Source organism: Helobdella robusta, assembly GCF_000326865.2.
Source record: "Helobdella robusta unplaced genomic scaffold HELROscaffold_41, whole genome shotgun sequence".
NCBI lineage: Eukaryota > Metazoa > Annelida > Clitellata > Rhynchobdellida > Glossiphoniidae > Helobdella > Helobdella robusta.
This window is the reverse complement of record NW_008704941.1, coordinates 778,020-801,621: the sequence shown is the minus strand read 5'-3', so window position 1 is coordinate 801,621 and position 23,602 is coordinate 778,020. Positions and strand designations below refer to the sequence as shown.

General features: G+C 32.1%; 3 protein-coding genes across 3 annotated transcripts; all 3 read right to left on the bottom strand.

The window, feature by feature from the left end:
• Window positions 1-1,324: 1,324 nt before the first annotated feature.
• HELRODRAFT_177158 (hypothetical protein) lies at window positions 1,325-2,322 on the bottom strand (the record flags this gene model as incomplete). Its single annotated transcript, XM_009025366.1, has 2 exons — window positions 1,325-1,408; window positions 1,921-2,322. 2 exons carry the CDS (start codon window positions 2,320-2,322, stop codon window positions 1,325-1,327), a joined length of 486 nt encoding a protein of 161 aa, XP_009023614.1.
• A 4,064-nt stretch (window positions 2,323-6,386) lies between these two features.
• Window positions 6,387-9,490, bottom strand: HELRODRAFT_193027 (hypothetical protein; the record flags this gene model as incomplete). The annotated part of the gene is made up of 7 exons (XM_009025365.1): window positions 9,052-9,490; window positions 8,690-8,925; window positions 8,528-8,629; window positions 8,164-8,280; window positions 7,543-7,899; window positions 6,729-7,475; window positions 6,387-6,620 (listed from the first exon to the last, which is right to left on the bottom strand). Coding segments are annotated over exons 1-7 (1,884 nt in total), but the record flags the coding sequence as incomplete, so codon positions are not given.
• Window positions 9,491-22,587: 13,097 nt separating this feature from the next.
• Window positions 22,588-23,178, bottom strand: HELRODRAFT_84675 (hypothetical protein; the record flags this gene model as incomplete). The annotated part of the gene is made up of 3 exons (XM_009025289.1): window positions 22,588-22,724; window positions 22,849-22,981; window positions 23,068-23,178. Coding segments are annotated over 3 exons (381 nt in total), but the record flags the coding sequence as incomplete, so codon positions are not given.
• Between the last annotated feature and the right edge of the window lie 424 nt (window positions 23,179-23,602).

The following is a 23,602-nucleotide window of genomic DNA, read 5'->3' as shown; positions in this document are numbered from 1 at the left end:
ATGAATACTTTTTACCAATTGTTAACAGTTTTTGTGAACATTAATTTTTTTAGTTGAAATATACATGAAAAATGCATTTTTTTCATATTTTTGGAAACTTTTTTCGTAAAATTTTTTTATAAACTTTTTCTTTTGGTAAAAAAAACAAGCACTCGCACACACACACACAAACGCACCACACACCACACACACATATACTACACACACACACACAAACACCACACAATCCACACAAACACCAAACACACCACACACACACATACATGCAGTAACACTCGCACATGTTACTTTATTAATAATTTTTTCCAATTTACAGCTTATTTAATTCAATACCGATATAATAACATAGTCAGTGACGGTAACCTTTAAATTGATTAATAATAAATTTTGATGGAGTTTTTACATGATTTTTTTACATTCTAACTAAAATTTTCAAGCCTTGACCTTGGAATGACGCCTATTTTATTGCGCTGTGTTGTAGCTGTAGATATAGCTGTAGCTATAGCTATAGCTGTAATTGCTAGCTCTGATAGTTCACATCTTAAAATCGTGTGATTTTCACTCATTTTTTTATTCGGTTTCTAAACTACGGTCATGTATTTTATATTAATTCAACAAATTAACAGCATTCTGCACCGTAAACCACCATGAATCCACCATGACCCCACCATCTACCGCCACCATAGACAATAATACACCAGTGCAAATATAGGGTATATCTTATTCCTGATAGTTGCATTACTCAATTGACAAACAATAACATTTATTTTATTAAAATTATTTATTCATTTAAAATTCCAAGAAGGTCAAATGCTGAAAATAAAAAAAAGGCTTTGAAAAGTTTACGAATTGTAATACAAAAACTAAAAGCATATAATTTGTAGAATATACTAGATGACAACAACTCTTTCTTCTCTCTCCCCCCCCCTCTCTCCCCCCTTTCTCTCTCTCCTCTCTCTCTCTCTCTCTCTCTCTCTCTCTCTCTAAGCTCCGACTGATACAACTACATTGGTGACAAAAACTTTGCCATGTTTCATGATATAAAATTACTGTTTAAAAGGCATACCATTAAATTGGCAGATAATTTTGTCATAAATTACATACTAACTTTATGAAATTTTTAAGGTTTTTACGCTTCCTTTTATTTATTTAAAGTTTGATTTTTAATAATATATCATTTCACATCTTGTGCAATCAAATAGTTGAAAAAATGTTGATGATGTTTCAACCGCTATCTTCTTCATTAGTGGGGTGGTGCTGTGTTAAACTTTCTGAAATCAATATTAATTTATGTATGAATAATAATCATTGCATCAATTACTAATTATAAAAGCAATGCAATGGCAAAGAGATGCCACAGGTTCATCCAAACAAAGTCTTCCGAGTTCCTCAGATCGTGAGAATTGAGCTATCAACGTTTTTTAAAATGTAAATTTTAGAACTAGTAAAATGTTTTTCGCTATTTATCGAAATTATTTTTGTCTGGAAAAGTTATTTGATTTATTTAATGTAAATAACTCTAGGATTATTTACAGATGAACTTTCTTAAAATACTTTTTGACTATAACGGTTCATAGTAAAAAAAAACTAAGTAAAAAATAGTTTAGTTTCAGCTTTATCAGCAGGCTAAATGCTTCAGAAATTGTTAATTCAAAAAATTTGTTAAATTAACAACTGCGGTGCTCATATCGTGGAATTTAATTTTTCCAATTAGCTTCACTAGTTAAATAACTTTACACCAGGAGCTGGTCTCACTCCGGATTTCGAACCTGGGCTCCACGCACTCTTAACTATGCCACTATGAAACTAAATTGCTTTTTTTCACTATCATTTACGAAATAGAAAATTATGAAAACTTTCAAAATTACTTTATGTTTCTAATTTAAACAATATGAAAATTGAAATTAATATTCTATCAACCTGAAAATATTCCTTCTGATCCTGTATCAAAGTGTACGAATTCCCAATTGAATTCATGAGCAGGTGACAGTGAGTCCCAGTTTTTCTGATGTAAGCTTTCACGCAATTTGCTCTTAACCGACAGATGTACAGGCACTTGACCGTCTCCGGAATGCGTGCATTCGCAGTTACCGCAACGTTAACCGAGAATATATTGTAAATTATTTTGCTCATTTCAACATTCAGGTCTGTTAGAAGAATGCCCTCAAGGTAACTTGTTTCAGGTAGAGTTTTGCTTGATGAAATTTGGTACTGGAATGTTGAAGGCAATGACGATAATGTTGATACTGCTTTCAATTTTTGTTTATCTAGAGTTATGATGATTATTGATGTCATCAAAAATGTTACCAATATATTCTGCATTTTTATAACAGAATGTTTAGAAAATTTTATAAAAACGTACGATTTATTGTTTTAATTATTATTGATTTATTTATTGATTTAACTCTTTATGAGTTAGTTCAAATGTTTCAAATGATCAAAATAAGCAATGATATGCTTTGTTTGCAGTGCTCAAATATAAAATGTGCATTCGTCAAATGAAGGAAGAGAAGGCTGGTTGCTAGGCAGGAATCTTCATTGTTCACTCATTCTTTATTCATTCTTCATTCATTTATCATTCTTCATTCATCCAAACTATTTTGTATTTGTCTACATCTACAATCGCCATCATCATCTTTGTTATTTTTCACATTATTACTTCATACTCGTCATATTTTCATCATCACAATCGATTGCAACAACGAAGGAGAGTTGCAATCGTGCATGTAAATTGTAATTTTAATAATAATAACATAATTAATAATAATAACAATAATAATATTATAAATTATAATAATAACGATAATAATTATCATGATAATAATATATCTATAATAAAATAAAAAAATATCAAAGTTTTATGAGGACAAAAGCGCCCATAATAACAAGGATGTAATATAATTGGCAGTTTGTTTTCGAAGATGTTCTATGAATGGCCGTTGTCTAGAGTTTTGCGTGCCTACAATTTTTAACTCAAACATTTATAATTGTTCCTTTAATGATCGTGTGCTTGTTTTGGTAGAAAACAATTATAGATGAAGAATAATGACAAGGGCAATGTTAATGGTTAAAAAGGTACTGTATGGCCATGATTTAATGTCAAATTAATGAATGAAGGAATATTTCTTCACTGCTTATTTTAAGAAATCCGTTATTTTTGATTGTTTGTTAAAAATGTTTCAGATGAAAATATTGAAAACGTTTTTATGTTAATATTTATTTACACTGATTTTTATATATGGAATAAATGTTTATAGCTTAAACAACCGACCGACAAAAACTTAAACAATAATGAACCGAAAATATAAGGCCTTTTTAAATTATGTTATTGTCAAATGTCAGTCAGCAAATATCAAACACTAAGATGTTTAGCAAGTTTTTCTTGTCTAGATATTTTTAGTCCTTTTAATAAATGAATTTGCAGTTAATAGTGGTAGATACTATGTAGATACTATGTAGATATTGTATGATTAATAGTGGTAGATACTAATTACCAAAAGAACGATTGTAATATAAATGTTAACGAAATCCGTTGTGACATCATGTCATCCACCAAGTCGTTAAAAAGCCTATAGTATAAGCCTAACGTTTCGTGTTTAGGTTATTATCAAATCGATTTGAGAGTTTATTTGTTCGCTTATTTTATTTCTTATAAATGTCCGGAAGAATTAAGGGATGAAAAGTCAAGGGAAAGAGCAAAAGCAGGTCAAGCAGAGCGGGGTCGCAGTTGCCGGTGGGGAGAATCCACAGAATGTTACGCAAGGGCAACTACGTTGAAAAAGTAGCAGCCAGCGCGTCTGCCTACCTGGTAGCAGTCGTGAAGTATTTGGCAGCTAAAGTTCTAGAGTTGGCCGGAAATGCTGCCAGGGACAATAAAAAGACCCGTAGTGACCCCGTCATTTTCAGTCAGCTGGTCGTTTGAAACGACATGGAGTTGAACAAGCTGTTGGTCGGAGTCACCATGGCCTAAGGTGGCCTTTTTACCAAATATTCAAGCCGTCCTCTTGTCCAGGATAACCGTCAAAGCAGCTGGAAGCGGTTTCACTTCTACTAAAAAAGCTGATTGGATCAATCTAATCAAGCTTCAAGTTGATTAAACCACCATAGCAAAATGCTCTTTTCAGAGTCGGCCATTTTCAACGATAGTTTGCTTGCTCTTCTGCTGCTTTTGTTAATTGTACGAACATTAAATCTCTTCATTCTAACATTAATAGATCAATTATTTTTTGTTCATTTATAGATGGAACTTATTGTCAGTAAAACTTATTTTAATAAAAATTCTAAAAAGTCTAAATTTACTGTTTTTTCAACAATAAAGAACAAACATGTCAACGAAAAACGAGCCGTTAAAAAAGCAATGATGAAAAACTATAAGTATTAATAAAAACAATTGTACATCGATTTTGAGAGCAGTAAAAAGTACGAAAGAAACCAACATAGGACATCGGTGATTTGTGATCTACGTTCAACTTTTTGTTAAATGTTGCTGAGCTTGTGCATTGTGCGACTCATTCAGCAAGAATGTTTTTCAACTCAATTTCTTAGTCACACAACTTATCGATTGTGCTTACAACATTTACAATTGCATTAAACGTTTACAGCAAAGCTTTCAAAACAACAAAATCATTTTGATGACTCATACTATATTGTAAGTTGATTGAACAATATTTAGAACATTTAACAATGGTAATGGTTTTTTTTTGTAATTTTTAACAATAATAAAATACCAACGTACTATATGGGAATTTCTGTGACGATAAAAAAGCACCGACATTACGTAAAGAAGTGACTAGTATAGTTTTTGTTAAAAATGAAATTAAAAAGCTTATTTGCATTACTGTTAACTCTACCTGCTAATGTTGAAAAAGTTCAGAAAAAAAGCTGAATATCATATAAAAATGAATCTGAAAACTAAATTGAATAAATAAATTATACGAACATACATACTGTGCTTTCATACAAAACACTCTCACACAAATGATCATTATATCAAGTTAGTATAATTGAAATATAATTTATTTTCAGTATTTCGTCTTCGAATCAAAACTGTCCACAGTCCAAACGCCACTTTCATGGCTCGTGTTGCTCCGCCGAGCAAAATGGCTTGGGACCGATGATGAGGACGTGACATCTGCGTACGTTGGAGGAAACATCGGCAAAAGGTTGAATCTCTCCGGCTGTTTGTGAAATTTACTTTCATTAAAATTCAGTTCACAAATATTGAAAAGAACAAATTTTTTAAACTGAATAAACGAAACGAAAGCAAAAAGTTCTCCCTATCAAGTGACTCACGTCAAAATCCATGGGACCAAACATCTCCGGAGGTCTTAAAATAATTTCATCCCATGGGTCGGGCTTCATTTTTACGGGCTTGAACATTTTTTGAGAGTCGTAGTCATTTAATAATCTAAAGTGAAAATTTAAAAAAGTTGTAAACACGTTAAGAAAAATCATTCATAATTTCTACTCAACCTTTCCAGATTTTTCAACCTTGCATCTCTGTCATGGTCATTCTCAAAAAGACCCGTGAAGCCTTCAGTAGAAAAAGCTGTGAATTGAATAAATCACGCAATTTTAAATATTTTATCTATTTCTTAAAAAATGGAGTTCAATAAATTTTGTATTAACATCGGTGGCGTGATGAATTGTTGGTTGTGCTATCCAAGGGATCTTTTTCTGAGTTCAATTCACTTGATTTGATAGGAGAATTTATTCCGGAATCAAAAAAGTTAACATTGTCAACCTTCTGTGGTCTGTTCAGGTCAAAAAGTTCAGTGTTAGGTTTGTCGTTGTAAAAAATTTCGCTATTCTCGGGTGATTTGAAATTGTTATAAACGGGTAATTTGGATCTTTCAAAACCAAACGGCAAGTCGTCAACAAAAACGTTTTGAAGATTCAAATGATTTCGCATTTCTTTATTTTTGCTGTTTGACTCGTCAATAGATTTTTTGGATTCCACTTTTGTTTGTTTTTTAAGAAAATCTTCAACGTCTTTAATAATTTTTTTGAAGTTCAACTCGTCATTCTGTTCACTTTCTTCCACTATATATTCCTCAACGTTTTCATTCTGTCGAATATCATGATGCGTAATATCAATGTTTTTGTATTTTGATGGGATTATATTCTCAGAGTTTATGGGGTTGTTTGAATTGAATGGAATTTTTTCAGAAGTTTCTGACACTTTTTGATTGTCCTCTCGTGGTGTCAGTTTTTTGGACGTCGTCCAACGATACTGTTCCTTCCACATCGTCACTTCTTTCAGTTCAATTAACTTCAAATGTTTGATATTCGTCAAAATTTTCCTCAAACAGCTCACTCTGAATTTAAAAAAAAAATTCGATTATTTGTTTATTTTATAAATAATAATTATATGTTATAAAATAAACTTTCCGGTAGATTAATATTGGGAGATCCATCTTAAGGCGTTCGTCGCTGGCATCACTGCCATCGCTATTTTGAATGTTCTTGATTGATGCTTCGTCTAATTTGTTGTCCAGTAGGAAGTCGCCGCATTTTGTTTGATGGATGTCGTTGGTCATCTGTTCAGGAGTGGCGTTGTTGATGTCTGCTATGAACTTCTCGTCAAACATAGCCAATCCTCTCAAATACCAGTTTTGTACCTGTTTATAACATTAATTTCAGTTTCAATTAGTTTTTAATTCAACAAAATTCAAAACTTATACCTTGATAAAAAATACACGTTATATAAAGTATATTTTGAAATTAACCTTTTTAAGATCCGAATAAAATTGAGGCGTTAGTTTAATATCAGATGATACGCCCGTTGAATTTTCAGTCAAAATTGCTGGTAGATTTGTTTGACGGTCAGTTTGTGAATTTGTTTGTAGGTCAGTTCGTGGATTTGTTTGTAGGTCAGTTCGTGGATTTGTTTGTGGGTCAGTTTGTGGCTTTGTTTGTAGATCATTTCGAGGCTTTGTTTGTAGCTCAGTTTGTGGATTTGTTTGTAGGTCAGTTTGAATGATGACCGATCTCCGTCGCTCATCATCCAAGGTCTGTGTCTCCCTTTCAACAGATAGACAGATGAATCGTCTCGGTAGCGGTTTGGGTTTTGCAAATAATTCATCTTCATCATCATCTTTCTTTACGTTCAGCTCTATGTGCTCATTTTTTAGCTTCGATTGGCTGGAGAGAAGGAGCTTTGTGAGTTGTTGAGCGAGTTTAGGGGTTTCGTCCTCTTTAGGGTTTTTGTAATCACTGTTTGGAGCGCTCAGGACATGTTGCAAAAGACTTGGTAATGCTATTTCTTTGATATTGCTCGGTTCTGCGGCGTGAAGACCATCTCCTGTGTAAGATTTCGTAGTGTCACGGGTTAGCGCTGGCTCGTTCGCAAATTTAATATTTTCACTTTTTTCACTCAGCACTATCTTTAAATTTGACAAGGTGAACAAATTTTTAACTTCATCGTTGATATTTTCTTGAATTAGAGATGTGTTTTCGTTTGTTGGTTTTCTTTTCTGAAAACAAAGAAAAACATCGCAGTTGAAGAAGTTTAAAGAATCTTTCATGAAAAATTAATCATACTTTTTTTGGCGAGGAGGTTATATCAAAGAAATCTTCAATGTATTTGATATTATGAACGTAATAATTGTGACTATTCATGAGAACGGCAATGTAAAATTCCAATTTCTTTCTAGCCAACTCAAACGCCGGATTATTTTGAATTTCTTTCAATCCATAAAAGTTATCCGGATTCCTGAACTTGTTCAAAACTCTCTCGCACTGCTGGAGGACTGTGACATTGTTCATATAGTTGAGGGTCGGGTGGATGTGTGCCAGCTCGCTTGCCACTTTCCTCTTCAGAATGACGTCTGCCACCTCTCTGAACATCATGCTCCTGTTCAGATACTTCGTTATGTAGGCCTCCAGGGCTTCGAATGTCTTGTGAAACAAATGCTCGTAAATATGGCACTACCATGTTGTTAAACATTCAAGTGAAATGTGGAGAAATAGCATGTTGTTTATTTTATAGGCAAGCTCATTCTAATATATTATGAATGTTTAAAAAACTGCAACTTATGTCCCATACTTTCAAACGCTATACCGTTGACATGGTATATTAGTCGTAAATTGCATTGAACTAACTAATAAACATTATCATTAACCACGACAACTATTGACGTTTTATTAATTTTAAAAACTGACCTCCATGAAGCGTTTCCATGCGGGGTGGTTGAACTGAAGTGTGCCTCCGTAGATTGTATGTAGCTGAGAACTTGGTACTCTTATCATTAACTGGGCTATGGACGATATCAAGAAGACCTATGTAGAGTTTTTTAATGCAATATCATAATAATTACTCTGTTAACAAGTTTGAAACTGATTTTCAGACAAATACAAAAAACATCGAATCGGTTTTTCAAATTTAAAATAAATTAATAAATGAAATAGACGCTTTTCATTTCCTAACGGAGGTTAAAATTAAGGAACTCATCAGCAAAGAAACGATATTGAGTCAAATAAAAAAAACACAAGAATTTATTTAAAAAATCTTTCACAAAATACTAACCTGCACTCCGGGCGAAATAACGTTGAAAGTATTTTGATCGATTGGACCGTTCGACTGAAAGTTGCAGATGCAATAAACATACAACATGCAATTGCCTGGATTCTATCGTAAGATAAATTATTGATAGATAAGTTATGAAAATAAAAACATTTAACTTTAAACCTTGTAAGTGTTTAAAAGTTCCTTCAATATTTCCACATCTGCACTCTTGAAGTAAGTAGCATCAACTATGAGCGAAACTCCATTTTTTAACTTATCAAACGGAATTAAAGATATCAAGTATGCCATGTAATCCTGTATCCAGTACGCAATATTCGAGTAATTCGCTATTAATCCTACTTTCGGCTTTGGAATGTTTTCCAACATTATTATCGGTCTGTTTTTTAAATCACGGCCATCTGTATACGTTTGAAACAATGTTAAAAACAGAAATAACCGTTATTATAGTTACTGCTTTATATATTTATGTATATGAATACTCTATCATCTCACGATTATTAATACAGACAAATATTTTCACCAACCAGTCAGAAACACAGAATTGACTGGATGAACATTTTCCTTAACTGATTTATTGAACCAGAACGTTGTACTGGTATTTAATGTCCCACTCATGTCTTGTCCATTTTATGAGAGCAACTTTGTAAAACATTAAAATTCAACAAAATAAAGTAAATAAACAATTAGCTTATATATGTTTTTCAATACAACATGTGTACGATATACCTACATTCAACTTTAAACGAACTACCCCTTCAGTACGCACATGTGTTCGTGCATTCACGTTGGTAAGTTCTATATAACAACATAATGAAAATCAATGATCGATCGATGTATACTTTAAAAGTTGCTTTAATTGTAGCTTACTTTAATCGTACGTTTTGAATTATAAATATTATAAATTATTTATTAAGTTTTTTTATATATAATTCAAAATGAAAAAATTCTGTCTAGGTTAAAGATGACCATATTTATAGGATGGAAATAATAGATAATAATTTGTTTCAATACGGTTCTCATCTACTACGAAACTTTATCAATTAGTTAAAATTGTAAAAGTGGAAATGTAAATGTGATTCAAATTAATATGAAAGGAGCTGTTCAAATGAGTTTACAATTATTCATTTATACAATTTATTGGACTCATTAGAGTAAATTAAATTAAATTACAATGTCGATTTTTAGTTTTTGGTACTTCATTAGTAAAAATAAAAAAGTTAACTTTTGATATAAAATGTAGACAAAATAATGGTTTTAGTTTAGATTTGAAAAGATTATTATTATTATTTGACTGAATTTGGCGAAACATCTCACACACTTTTGGTAAGTTATTTTTTATTTTAAAAAATGTAAACGATTTAGTTGAAACTTGTGATGGGAAAACCTGACATCTTCGTTAAGAAGGTTAATTATTAATAATTTAATATTTTAATATTAAAATTAATCACTTAAAAAAACACTTACTTATTTGATAATCATAATAATATTATGATTATCAAATAAGTAAGTGTTTTTTTAAGTGATTAATTATTATAATTATATATTATAATTAATTATGATAATATTAAATATCAGTGATTAGTGTAGTTTAGTTTAGTGACTAAACTAAATTACACTAAACTATTATTTATTGAGTTTTTTTTATATGTATAAAAAAGACTATATATTATTATATAGATTATATATAAACTACTAAAGTTTAGTCTTGTTAAATAGTCTTATCAAAATTTATATTTTTTTAATTTAATTTTAATTTTATAATAAACAATATAAAAATTAGGGAGAACAGAGAAGTTAGAATTTTTTTACTGATTTTAGTTTAAAAATTTGAGATTATTTTATTATTATTAGAAACATTAGATTAGAGATTAGATTAGGAAGCAATCATAATAGAAATTAATAATTAAACTTAATTAAGATAGATAGATGGATAAATGTTTTAATCCTAATCAACGCTAATGCTAATCTATATTTAATATCGTGTCTAATCTAATAAAATTTATTAAATAAAATATAAAACTAAAACTAAACACGATTTTTTTGTCCTTAGTCATGGCTTCAACATCATTAAACAATGTGAAAGCTGAACCAACCAGAAAAAAATTCATCTATTCTGGAGATGAATTTGCCTCAACTTCTTCAGAAGGTAATTTTTCATAATTCTAAGCGTAGAACATTATTTAGACCTTTTATTTATGGATCTATTTTTGTAAATTATATTGTATTTATTTTCTCATTTTTATATAGTACCTCCAATGAAAAATGTGATCTTGCAACAGGAAGTTGGGGCTGCACTTGATGAACAAACAAAAGGTTTCTATTTTGTATCTTTTTTTACTTACATTTCTGTACATATATATATATATATATATATATATATATATATATATATATATACATAATTGTTTTTGACCAATTGACCTTTTAAAAAATTAACTTTTAAAAAACTAAATTATTGAATTAACAAAATAGTTAAAAAAAAGTTACAACTGCTCTCAATACAGTGAAAATATAAACAAAGGTACAATCTTCACCATTGCTCACCACACCATGCAATATTTATTTTGATTATACTTTTTTGAAACTAACATATGATTAAAATTTCAAACGTGACCAATCAATTTCCATGTTTTAAGCTTATCAAAAAGACCTAAAACATATACATAGATCTTACATCAAATAATAATAAATGATGAATAAATTATTTATTACTCATTATTCAATTATTATGTATATGTGAGTGATGTAATTAAAGTAGAGAAATTTGAAACTTGCAGACATGCACAATCTAAGGATGAAGAGACTGGCAGACTACCTGACGTACATCAACAGTGAAGAGTGGAAGTTCAATTCTGTTGACAAACTTCTTGGTCTCAATTGAATTGATTCTTTTTCAATTTTTCTTTAACTCTTTCTTTCTTCTATTTCATTTGTTCAGCTCGTGACTTAATGTAGCAATGTGTGTCTATTGCATTGCAATGTTTATATTGTTTTGTGTGTTTCAAATAACGTAAACACTAAATTCACATTTTCGTTAAAATTGTTTTTGCAAAATTCGTGCAATTGATGAAATAAAAATAGCCAGCCAAATCATTGAAATGTGATAATTTAAACGAGCAATATGTACTACATCTCAATGGCTCACTCGTTCAAGTTTTTAAATTAGTACCTACTGCTAGCATCCAGCACGTGCGAGTCATCCAGATTTATGTTATGGATCTATGATTCTCTATTTTCATGTTCCCACGCCGCCTCATCAGATTACAAAATGATCGAACTTCAAATAGCGACGTTATTTACTTCAAAGAATTATTATTACCTAGTCACAAGCACGTAATTACAGACATTAGAGGCTAACGAATTACTAAATATGCTACGTGGTGTATATGTTTCGTTGCTTTCTTTAAATAATTTAACTATTTAACAGCTCTCAAAACCAGGGCATAACAATTGTGCGTAACACTGTTCGAAATAGTTCAATGTCTGAATGGAAAGGAGTTACGTTTTAAAAACTTTGTGAATGACAACTCTCTGAGAATGAGTTTAACGCCTTGGGCATCATAAATTAGATAGTTTAATAATGACAACTAAAAATCAGTCGATTGCTGTTCATTAGAAACATTATTGACGAACAATAACAAGTTAACATTACGTTAATGAATAATTTAGTTAAATATTTAATAGAATATAATTATTCATATATACATACGTGCATGCACATAGTTACCAGAAAAAAAATTAAAACAACAAAACATGTGCACACACATCTGCCTACGACTTGATTTGATGTCACAAACATAACGTAGTAACCGTTTCACTCCATAATCTTTCCAGCGAAAATTAATTGCTGATAATATTAAGTATCAAGTTTGTTATTACACGCAACGACATTCTTCAGAAAAAGAAGCACAAGTTGCAATTACGTTCATAAATTCATGCGTTTGGTCGCCATACTTTGTGATCAATAGTATTCAAATCGTAGACATGGCGAAACATTGCGTATATAAATAAGCATATTAGTATTTCTCCATTGAAACGTGCAATTTGAATGCAACGTGTAGTAGGCCGCACACATATGTCCATGAGGCAACTAACTGATCCAACTGAGTTAATGGCAATTAAACGAATCGATCGACCTTTATTCAAAATTTTTTTAACGTAACGCTGAAAAAGTTAACACTAACTATCATGTCATTCAGAATCAAATAAATTAAACGTTAAGCATAAACGTTGAAATCATTTATTATTACTTTATTCAGTATTAATTCATTAAGGATAAACATCGTACATCATCAACAAAACACAATCTATCCACAAACACGCACGCACGCACACAGGCTAATATTCCATTTATTCAGTGTCAGATGATAAAATTATATTCAGTGCCAATCTTTCATTCCACTAACAATTTCGATTCATGCTCGGCTCATTCCACTTTTTAATGTAAGGTGCACGCAAATATAATTAAATTATATATATATATATTGTATGTGTATATATATATATATATATATATATATATATATATATATATATATATATGAAAAGTGAAATGAAACAATCTAATATATAAATTACATATGCACATATATATATATATATATTATATATATATATACACACACACACTAATATATATAAATATATAATATATATATATAAATATATATTAAGAAGTTTCGTCCATTGGCTCTTCATTGGTTGTTTGTTGTTGTCGTTTTTGTGACTGTTCATTTGAAAACTGTTCATCAGTTAATTGTTGTTCATAATTTATTTGTCCACATTCGTCAGTCGATTGTTGTTGATGTTCGTCGGTTAACTGTTGTTGTTCGTCAGGTAAGTGTTGTTGTTCGTCAGTTAACTGTTGTTGTTCGTCAGGTAAGTGTTGTTGTTCATCTGATTGTTGCTGTGATGGTTCTTGCTCAGCTGACAGCAAATGTTGCTCAGTTAAAAACTGCTGATGAGATTCAGCTAAGAGCTGTCGTGGATCGCTGAGTTGCTTCTGTTCTGTTACGGCTGCTTCTTCTTCACCGGCTGTCAATTGCTGCATTTGCTGCTGCTCATCAGCTAATTGTTGTTGTTGCTGGCTCAGTAACAACTGCTGAGCTTGTTCATCTGTCAACTGCTGTTGAACTAGCAATTGTTGTTGCTGCAATAAAAGTTGTTGTTGCTGCTCTTCTGTCAGTTGTTGTCCAGCTAGAAGTTGTTGTTGCTGCTCTTCTGTCAGTTGTTGTCCAGCTAGAAGTTGTTGTTGCTGATCTAAGAGAAGTTGTTGTTGGTGTTCATCGAGTAACTGTTGAGTTTGCTGACTGAAGAGTAATTGTTGTTGTTGCTGCTGCTGCTCTAGTAAGAGTTGCTGCTCCAGCAGTTGTTGTTGTTGTTCAAGAAGTTGTTGCTGTTGGTCAGGCGTAAGGTCTGAAAAATGTTGTTGCTGCTGTTCCAATAAATGTTGTTGTTCTAAAAGTTGTTGTTGATCCAACAAGTGTTGCTGATCTATTTGCTGTTGTTGTTCTAGTTGCTGCTGCTGCAGCAAACTCATCATATTGGCATCATAAACTGCTTGCACAATGCTGCCATCTTCTAACTGCACCAAACCAATCGTCTGCCCATAAGCAGCTGCAGTAGCTGGGTCAATGTCACCAGAGGCAAACATAGTAGCAGCACTGTTGGGGTCCATTTGAATGATCGCACCATTCTCATCGACTTGCATCAGAGTAAGGTGTTGCTGCTGAAGTTGCTGGAGTTGTTGTTGCTGTGAGTGTTGTTCCTCCTCTTTAATCAATGACATCTGTGAATCACCAATAGTTGCTGTTGTCGTTGCCAGTGTTGTAGACAATGATGGGATGTTGTTCATGGTCGATGTGTCCATGTCAGATGTGTCCATCAATTCATGTGGCTGTTGCTGGTGCTGTTGTTGTTCAGGAACTGTTGAGTCTGGATTGACGTCCAGTTGTGGTTGTTGTAGTTGTGGTTGTTGCTCATGATCACCTTTCACCAGAGGCTGCCGTTGCTGTTCATCCTCTTCACTTTTTGTCACCACAGTGATGACTATGGAACACTTTTGAAGCAGCTCTTTCAAATTTCTCAGGTGCTGATAAACATTTTAATAAAGAAGTTGTTAAGAGATTACAACAAACAATGAGAAATCAAAATAAAAACAATTGAAAAAACTGATAAAAACAATAATAAAAAGCAAAAGTGAGAGAACCAAAAACAAATAAGAGAAAAAGGAAAAATTCACAAATAAAAAAAACTGCAGATGTCACCTGTTGTACCCAGATCCTGTTCTGGAGGCAATCAGCCAATATGATCTCATCTTGTTTGTCCTTGCTCTGCATGCGCCTGTAATTGACCTGAGTGCGACAAACGAATAGATGTAATCATTGAGGCCGTATTTATTGTATGTAACAAACATCATGATCGAATTCTAATGAGATTTCGACTTGAAAATAATTTGAAATTATAATTTGTGGTAGAAAAAATAATGTTGAAAATATATCTATATGTAAAAATTAATGATATCCATTTTCACCATCATTAAAAAATACATGTAACAACCACAGTAAATCAGCAAACAGCATACATACAACACAAACCTCCTCTTGGGAACTCTTGTAGAGTAGAAATTTGAAGTGGTGTAATGCATGGTAAGTCGGTAGGAGGCTAGCTGTCTGCTGCCCAATCAAGAAACTCTAAATAAAAATATTATTAATACCATTATTAATACCATTTCCAACAAAAAAATATTGCTAATTATTACTGCTAAAATAATTATTGAAATATTATGCTTGCCAGATTAACCCTACATCATGTAATTTTAGTTTCTATGGAATATGTTGAAAGAAAAAGCAAGTGATGCAAATTATCATAATGAGAATTACAAGAATGCAGTGGCTAATAAAAATCTGCATGCACTAAAAAGTGTAGCTACATACATTAATGAAAATCCAACACACACTCAACATAATAAATTATAAATAAATATGGAAAAAAATTCATGCACAACTAATCAACCATTCAACCAAACACCTAGCCAGCCAACGAACCAACCAACCAGCAAACGAACCCTCCAGCCAACTAATCATTCAACCAAACATCTAGCCAACCAACCAACCAACCAGCAAACGAACCCTCCAGCCAACCAACCATTCAACCAAACATCTAGCCAACCAACCAACCAACCTCAGCAGCACTAGCATCAACCTCCTTGATGACTTCCAGAACATCCGGATTGTACACAGGTCCATAAAAATTTGCTATCTTCACTGCCGGTTGTGTGTTGTCATCAGTCGCCTGTTTGTTCATATTTGTTTTAAAATTATTTACTCCTTTGTTGTTTGTTTTGATAAAATTTAAAGATCAAAAAAAATATTCCAATCAAGTTTAATTAATCAGAAAATAATGTGATAAGAATATAGTTACTACCTGACAGCAGTACTTGTCCCCGGATGTTGACACCAGCTCTGAAATCCTGAAGCACGGCAATTGATCAACCATTTCCTGGAATTAATCAAAAATTATTAAGCACTATTAATGTAAGCATAATTAGGCTGAAATAAATTAAAAACAATAAACATATGGTGATTGTTGCATAATCAATCTTCTTAGTAAATTATTCATTTCATAAATTATTCACTTCATGATCAGAAATTTAAAATTTTTTTAGCCATTTAGTCAAAAAGCTCACGAATACACATATTCAAACTGATGTACATACACAAAGACAACGATGCAATACACACATATCAATCAATCAATCTTCGTTTGGGTCCAGAGACCCGGTTTCCAGAGGTAGGACGTAATACACACATATATCAATCAATCAATGGTTGATTACATATACACAGGTAACAAACAGAAAGGTACATAAATTGATACTCACTTTGAACTTATTAGTCCAGTTAACTTGCGTTGTAATGGTTTGTTCAGCTTCAAAGAGCAACGCATCTATCTGCTTTAGTGGGCCCAGGTAATAGTCTTCTGCATTTCATTCATTGATAGTTAGTAATTAATTATTCCATTTTCATCAACACATCATTCTCAGGTTATCATTTGTTAACAGCATTTTATCACCTAACCCAAACTTTTCAATTTGACAGGTTATTTGGGCATTCAAACAATATTGAAATATAATGAATAAATCAAAAAAAAATTATTGACAGGTAATAATATATTATCAACTGAACAATTTTATTTAGCATAACTGATCACAGATATATATATATATATATATATATATATATATATATATATATATATATATATATATATATATATATATATAAATAAACAGTTATCAATCAATAAACCACACAATCACCAATCTTCCTACAGTCAACAATCGACAACGAACACCAATCAAACATCCAGTCAGTCAGTCAGCCAGCCAGCCAAACAGACACCAACCATTTTGGACGTGAATGGCAGTCATAAATGATTGATCAAGACTTTGACTAAGAAGATTTTGAACGTAAATGTTGAAGAGGTCGATAAGTGCATCCTGCTCCAGACTGTATGGACAAATGTGTATAACAAATATTAGTATTGCTAATGAAATGATTAATCATTACGTGAGTAGTCATCATCATTTTCATATCTTTTACAAAGCAGAAAACATCAACCAATACCACACAATACAACAAAAATCAACATAACCCATCTAGTTACCATCAAATCACAACACATCACTTAGCAATCTCCACCATAGATAACAAATAAACAAACAGACCTTTCATCGAACGGTTTAGGAAGGAACTCTTCGATTACCCGAACCATCTCCTGTCGTCTGCCCGTTGTGTTGATGACGTCAACCAAGATGGCCTTGAAGCTGGTACGAATATCACCCGACCAACTTGAGTACTTGATGGAAAGAAATTAAAATACTTCAAAAATTGACTATAATAAATAATAAAAAACAAAAATTTCAAATTGAAAACTGTGATACAGCAAAATTTCAAAAAACGATGATCAGTGACAAGCAAGAGACAAACTTACAATGGAGGCAGATTTGTGAAGAAGACGACCTTCAACTTGCACTGGATCAAACTTTTGCAACAACCTTCCGGCTTCGATCTTCCAGATTGGGAATGAATCCTTCTTGTAGTAATCCTTACGCTCCAGGACGAAATCACCTTTCTGTCAATAAATAAATGAGGAAACAGGAATGAAAATTTTTAAGGGCGGAAAAGTGGAAAAATAATCTCAAAATAATCAGCCTTACAGTCTTATATATCTGCAGAGAGACACACAGAGAGACACATGCATACAGATAGACACACAAGAGGAAACCAACCAACCTGATAGCAGTGTGGTTCAGTGGGTGTAGACAATATGACTGATTTGTTCATCTGACTAACTGACGTGCTCAACGACCCTAACGTCATCTTATCATCCTTCATCAAGTGCTTCGTACTGGACATACCACCTCGACTACTACTGAGGTCAACAGGAAATAATAATAATAATAATATTATTATTTACTTTATTATTATTATTAATAAGCAATAATATAAGAAGACTGGATGAAATGATAAATAAAAAAAAATGTAAATACAGTAAGTATTGTCTTTGTCTATTTTTAAATAAAATGTATTACATTACATTTAATTTTGTCAACAGATTTGAGAAATGGTAATTAAAAAATCTAAATAATGCAAGTATCATTTTTATCTATTTTCGAGTAAGAAGTATTATATGTAATTTTAAACAAATCTCTTCTGGATTTGTTTAAAATGTGCCTGCTTTCAACATGTACAATACAATATAAATGATACACGTTAATACGTTCAAAACATATCATACACACAAAGTAAAAGACCTATGAAAAAAAAAACTGTGATACACACATGGTACAAAATGTGTATGATACACAAAAGGTTCAACAAATACACAAACCCCCTAGGCCTTCCTCTCCCTCTCCCTCTGTGAGACTTGACAGATGACAGTGCCATAAGTTGTTGGTGGGCTTTCCTGGCATTCTTATTTTAGGAAATGTAAAAAAATTGATTAAAAATAATTAAATAAATAAATCAAAGAAAAAATACAATCAAATATTACAATCAAATGTATAAATTACTGTATCATTTGTTGAAAATGTTAAGATATTAAAAAAATAATTAAATTGGAGAAAAAATTGAAGTACATCGAGACTGCTAGGTTTCCAGCCAGGGTCAGAAACATCTGAATCAGATCCAAGGGCATCTTCATTGAAGTCCATATCATCATAACTATCATCATCACTGCCTCGAGTTTTCCCTGAAATTTGAATAGTTAGAAGTGGAGAAAATCAGAAAATTGAAAAATTAAATTTGAAATTTGGGTGAATGATGCAAAGAAAGAAGTGAAACAAAAAGAGAACTAACGACTGATGATTCTACTCATCATTTCCTTTCGTTTTGCGTTATAATTTGCAGCATTTCCAGTGTATTTCTCAACAAACGATCGTCCCTTCTCTGCACTGGACATGACTGAATAAGACGTCGAATCATTATACAACTTCTTCTGCTTCAGTCCCTTACCTTGGATGCCAGACCCAGATGCAGTTCGTCTTATCGGACAGAATTCAGGAATGTAAGGGGGTAGCGGTGGTTTCTTGATAATGGCACTGTTGGCTACACTAGCTAGAGTTTCAGGTTTGTTGCCCTGCACGAAACTAGCAAATGCTTGAGAGTATCCATCATTCAGAACAACTGGAGGAATGCTGCCAGTATTAGCATCGGTCACCAGGCGACTTTCAGTTTCATCATCCGAGTCAACTTTTACAAAGGCAAACTCCCCATCATCTTCATCTTCTGGAGCCATCAATGATCCTGGCTTTGTGTAAGCCCCAAGTAACCTGCACAAACCAACAAAAAAGGTTTATATTCAGAATATAAAAATTTTTTTGTAAAGTTTTTTGTGAAGTTTTTTTAAGGAATGACATAGCTAGCATTTGTCTGACCAATAAAAATTTTCTAATTTAATTAAAAACTTTTCTTCATAATTGAAAACATGGAAGCTTAAAGTGAAAACAACCAAACCAATTGTCATCAGAAAAAATGATCCTACCATAAGAAATATAAAACTTGACAGATCATTGCGATCTTCCAACTCTAGTTGCACATAACTAACCAATGACATTAATAGCTGACAAATTTATCTATTAAGAGGTAAAGGACCACTGCACAATCAAACAAAATGAAGCACCTCCAAATCTTATGAAAACAATTACAAAGATGAACATTAAACGATGAAATTAAAAGAAGAGATTAGCAATGTGTAGTAAAAATTCCAAAAATTAACTCACACAGCAGATGACTCGTGTTGAGCGACAGCACTCGATGCTTCGGCCAACAACGCCAGAACGTCATTTGGATTGATGACAGTATTGCTGTTTCCAAGATATTGCTGTTGTTGGTGTTGCTGCAACATTTCCTGCAGGGCTGAAGCATCAATCTGACCATTTGCTCCAGTTGTTACAAAAATCTGTTTAATTACCATTTATTTTATTCATATTGCATGGTGACATTAAATTATACTTAGAAAACAACTTTATAAAATGATTCACATTTGAAATATTGAAAAGTAAAAAACATATAAAAGTAAAATTACAAAAACTATAAAATCATAAAGTTTACAAAATATGAAATAAAATTACAAAATCTTAAAAATTTGTCAATTTGATGAAAATATTATAAGATTATAAGAGTACAAACTTGTTGCTGCTGCTGTTGACCTTGCTGTGCATCACCTTCTTCCTGTATGACAAACTCGTAATTTGACAGATCCAACCCACCAAGACCACCTCTAGCTATCATTTCTTGTAGTTCTGCTGGTATTTGCTGACCAGGTTGGAGTATAAAATCTTGAATGCCTGCTACACCAGTAGTCTGATCAATCACTTTCTGTGATGCTCCACCAGATTCGTTGGGAACAATAAGAATTTGCATAGCATTTGGATCTTCGTTACCAGACACTAAGTGATTGCTATTTATCAACTGTTGCTGTTGTAGTAACTGATCTCCAGCTCCTCCAGTTAAAACTGACAAGCCAGCTACATTGTTGCTGCCATCCACCAATTTTAATGTCTCTTGCTCAGCACTTATAGTTGCCAAATCTTCCAGTGAGATGTTGCTATTAGGTACCCCACCAACTGCTGAAAAGCTTTCATTTGCCGGTCGAGCAATGAGTTCCTGATTAGCTCCAGCAGTTATTTCATAAGTCACTCCATCAAGGACAGCGTATAGCTTCTCACCTGGTGCCAAATTTGTTGGAATATCGGCTAACATCACATCCTGCAAGAGAATATAACAAACAAGCAATATTTAAAAAATGACCTATAAACACCATGCATACTACAGTTTTATTAAAATATGTTAAGAACCAAGCACTAACTAAAGCTAAATTAAATTTCAGTTCGCTTACTTGGGTTGAACTTGTCAAGTCTTCTTGTGGGTGTATTAATTTTGATGGCACTTTTTGTTGTCGACCAGATGGTTGCTGAACATACTTCTGGCCTGTAAGTAAACTTTTAACTACATTTGATTCGCTTCCTGTACCATTTTGTCTACTGGCAGCATTCCTATTTGAAGACTTGACATTAAACTGTGGATTACCTGATGGTTGCCTATTATTTACCATTCCACCAGTCTGTTGGCTGAGCATTTCAATCACCTAGCAAATTAAAATTATAGCTGCTAACTATTTTTTAAGTTTTAAATGCTAGTTTACAACTGTTTGGCACAAATTAAATTAAGCAAACAAACCCAAGTTAATTAAAAACAAATTTTAAATTATTAATAATTAATATTAAACAAATAAATAAGTAAACAGTAGTGCTGTGATAATCATCATTTCGAACACCAGCCTGATAAACGGCCGATAAACCGAATTTCATTCAAACAAATTAATAAGAAGCAGCAAAACGCCGTAAATTTTCGGCATTTCGAAATCAACAACAACGTAAATAAAATAAGAAAAGAATACAAAACAACGATCACTTTGAATTTTCATAACAAAAACTAACTTCAAGTAGGGCTAAGCGCGAATCCTCGGAAAAATAGTTCAAACAGTGATGGATAAATATTCAATAAAAAGCTAACTAAATAAACAATTCTAAAAAATTTCGACTGAAATAATTAAATTGAATATTTTTTAAATAAATTTTCGACGTCGATATTGCTAGAAACGAGACAAATCTCAAGTTATAAACAAATCTTATATACTTTCGAATATCGCCATTTTGAAAGCAAAGTTAGGCTAGAAGCGTGAGCAAGCTGGCCAATAGCGCTTTGTATACGTCAGCCATGTTGTTTTTATACTTGCTGTATTCTAATTATTTTACGATGTCCTAACAATTGCGCTCCACTCAATATCGACAACTGATTTTATTCATATCTTTAAACTAAACGATAATGAACCACAAAATTTCGACAACGATTATATTTAGAAAACTTGTAACGTCCGAACAAAATCGCGTTAAATTTTTTCAAATGCCTTACCTAAGCTAAGCTAGCTAGGCCTTTGAGGCTGAGTGACTTGGTTTTATTTTATCCCATGATTATTACCTTTTTGGATTTCGCCATCAATTCCGAGTCCAAGCGGACTTGTTTATGCTTTTGCGGATCGGAGTTCGTACATACAATTACGAACACTACCAATCGAATGCTAATCTATCTATCTATTCACGTCACGATCTGCGTATAATTCGAAATAAGTAGAATTAATCCGAACGAATAAATTTCAACACAAATATGACACCACTCAATCACTTTGTCGGAACATTTTAAGTCGAAAAATTATTACGACCAACTAAAATCGCGTTTCGAAATTTAATTCAGACACAACTCACTAAAAATAGTTTTTCAAATTTATTATACCAACAATCATGCTTGGGCGATGTTTTTAATTAGTTAATGAAAACAGTCAATCCATTTCAAATCAACAGTAAATACAAAAATATGTTAATTTACAGATACATAATCTTTACATACTAAAACTTGTACACTACATAGTTTTGAAGAAAGTTGAACTCTCTGCTTTTGCAGGTCTCAAAGCTGAAATAAAGTTTAGCCAATAGTTAATTAATGACATAAAAAATAAATAAATAAAGATGAAAAAAATTCACTTACATCATCTATGTCATCATCGTCGACGTCACAATCATCAAAGAGTACGTTGTCATCCATGTCGTCACCAGCATCGGTTTCATTTATCTTGGCTGGAAATTATTATTATCAAGTTAGACACATTACAATTGAGTAATGAGACTTTAAATAAGTGTTTAGAGTTAATAAAATGTTTAGATTTTTTAGTTAATAAGATATAAAGACTGATCTTAGAACCTGATTCAGGCAGTTCTCCATATGCTTTTAAATTCCTAGCTTCATCTGGTGTGTATTTGAGAATGACATCGGCCTTGTTGTCCTGGTAATCTCGAAGCCCAACCAAAATAATATCTCCTCCATTAATCCAAACCTAGTTTCAAAAGAACAAATTTTAGTTAAATAATTATAATAATATATAGATTGTAAATATAATTCATAAAATTTAGTTAAACCAACTTTTTTTCGGAGCTTTCCCCTGATGTGGCATAAACGCTTGCTACCATCAAAGCAGGTAGCTTCCAATCTACCATTGCCTAGCATTTTTGTAACTTGGGCATATTCTGAATTAGAATGAGGATATTTATGCAAAAGGTTATTTGCTTATCAATGATCATGATACAGTATCTCATTACAACTAGCCAATGAGTAGTATACTTTTAGTAATATGACCAGCTGTAATGTTAGATTCTAGATTAACATTAATATAGATAATGACTAACACTACGGTTTAGTTGTGTGAGATAGATTCAGTTAATAATTAGTCCTATGATGGATAATTATTTAATACAAAAATCATTTTTAATGACTTGATCAATAAATCATATAAACTAAATCAGATGAATTTTTGTTTTCGCCTACCTTGTCCATCTTCTTTGAACACCAGTTCCCTTTTTTCATTTTCATTTTCGTTTTTTCCTCTTCTTCTATTTTTACCTCCCTTTCCTATATAAAGTAAAAAGGACCATTTATAAAAATTTTAACAAATGATTAA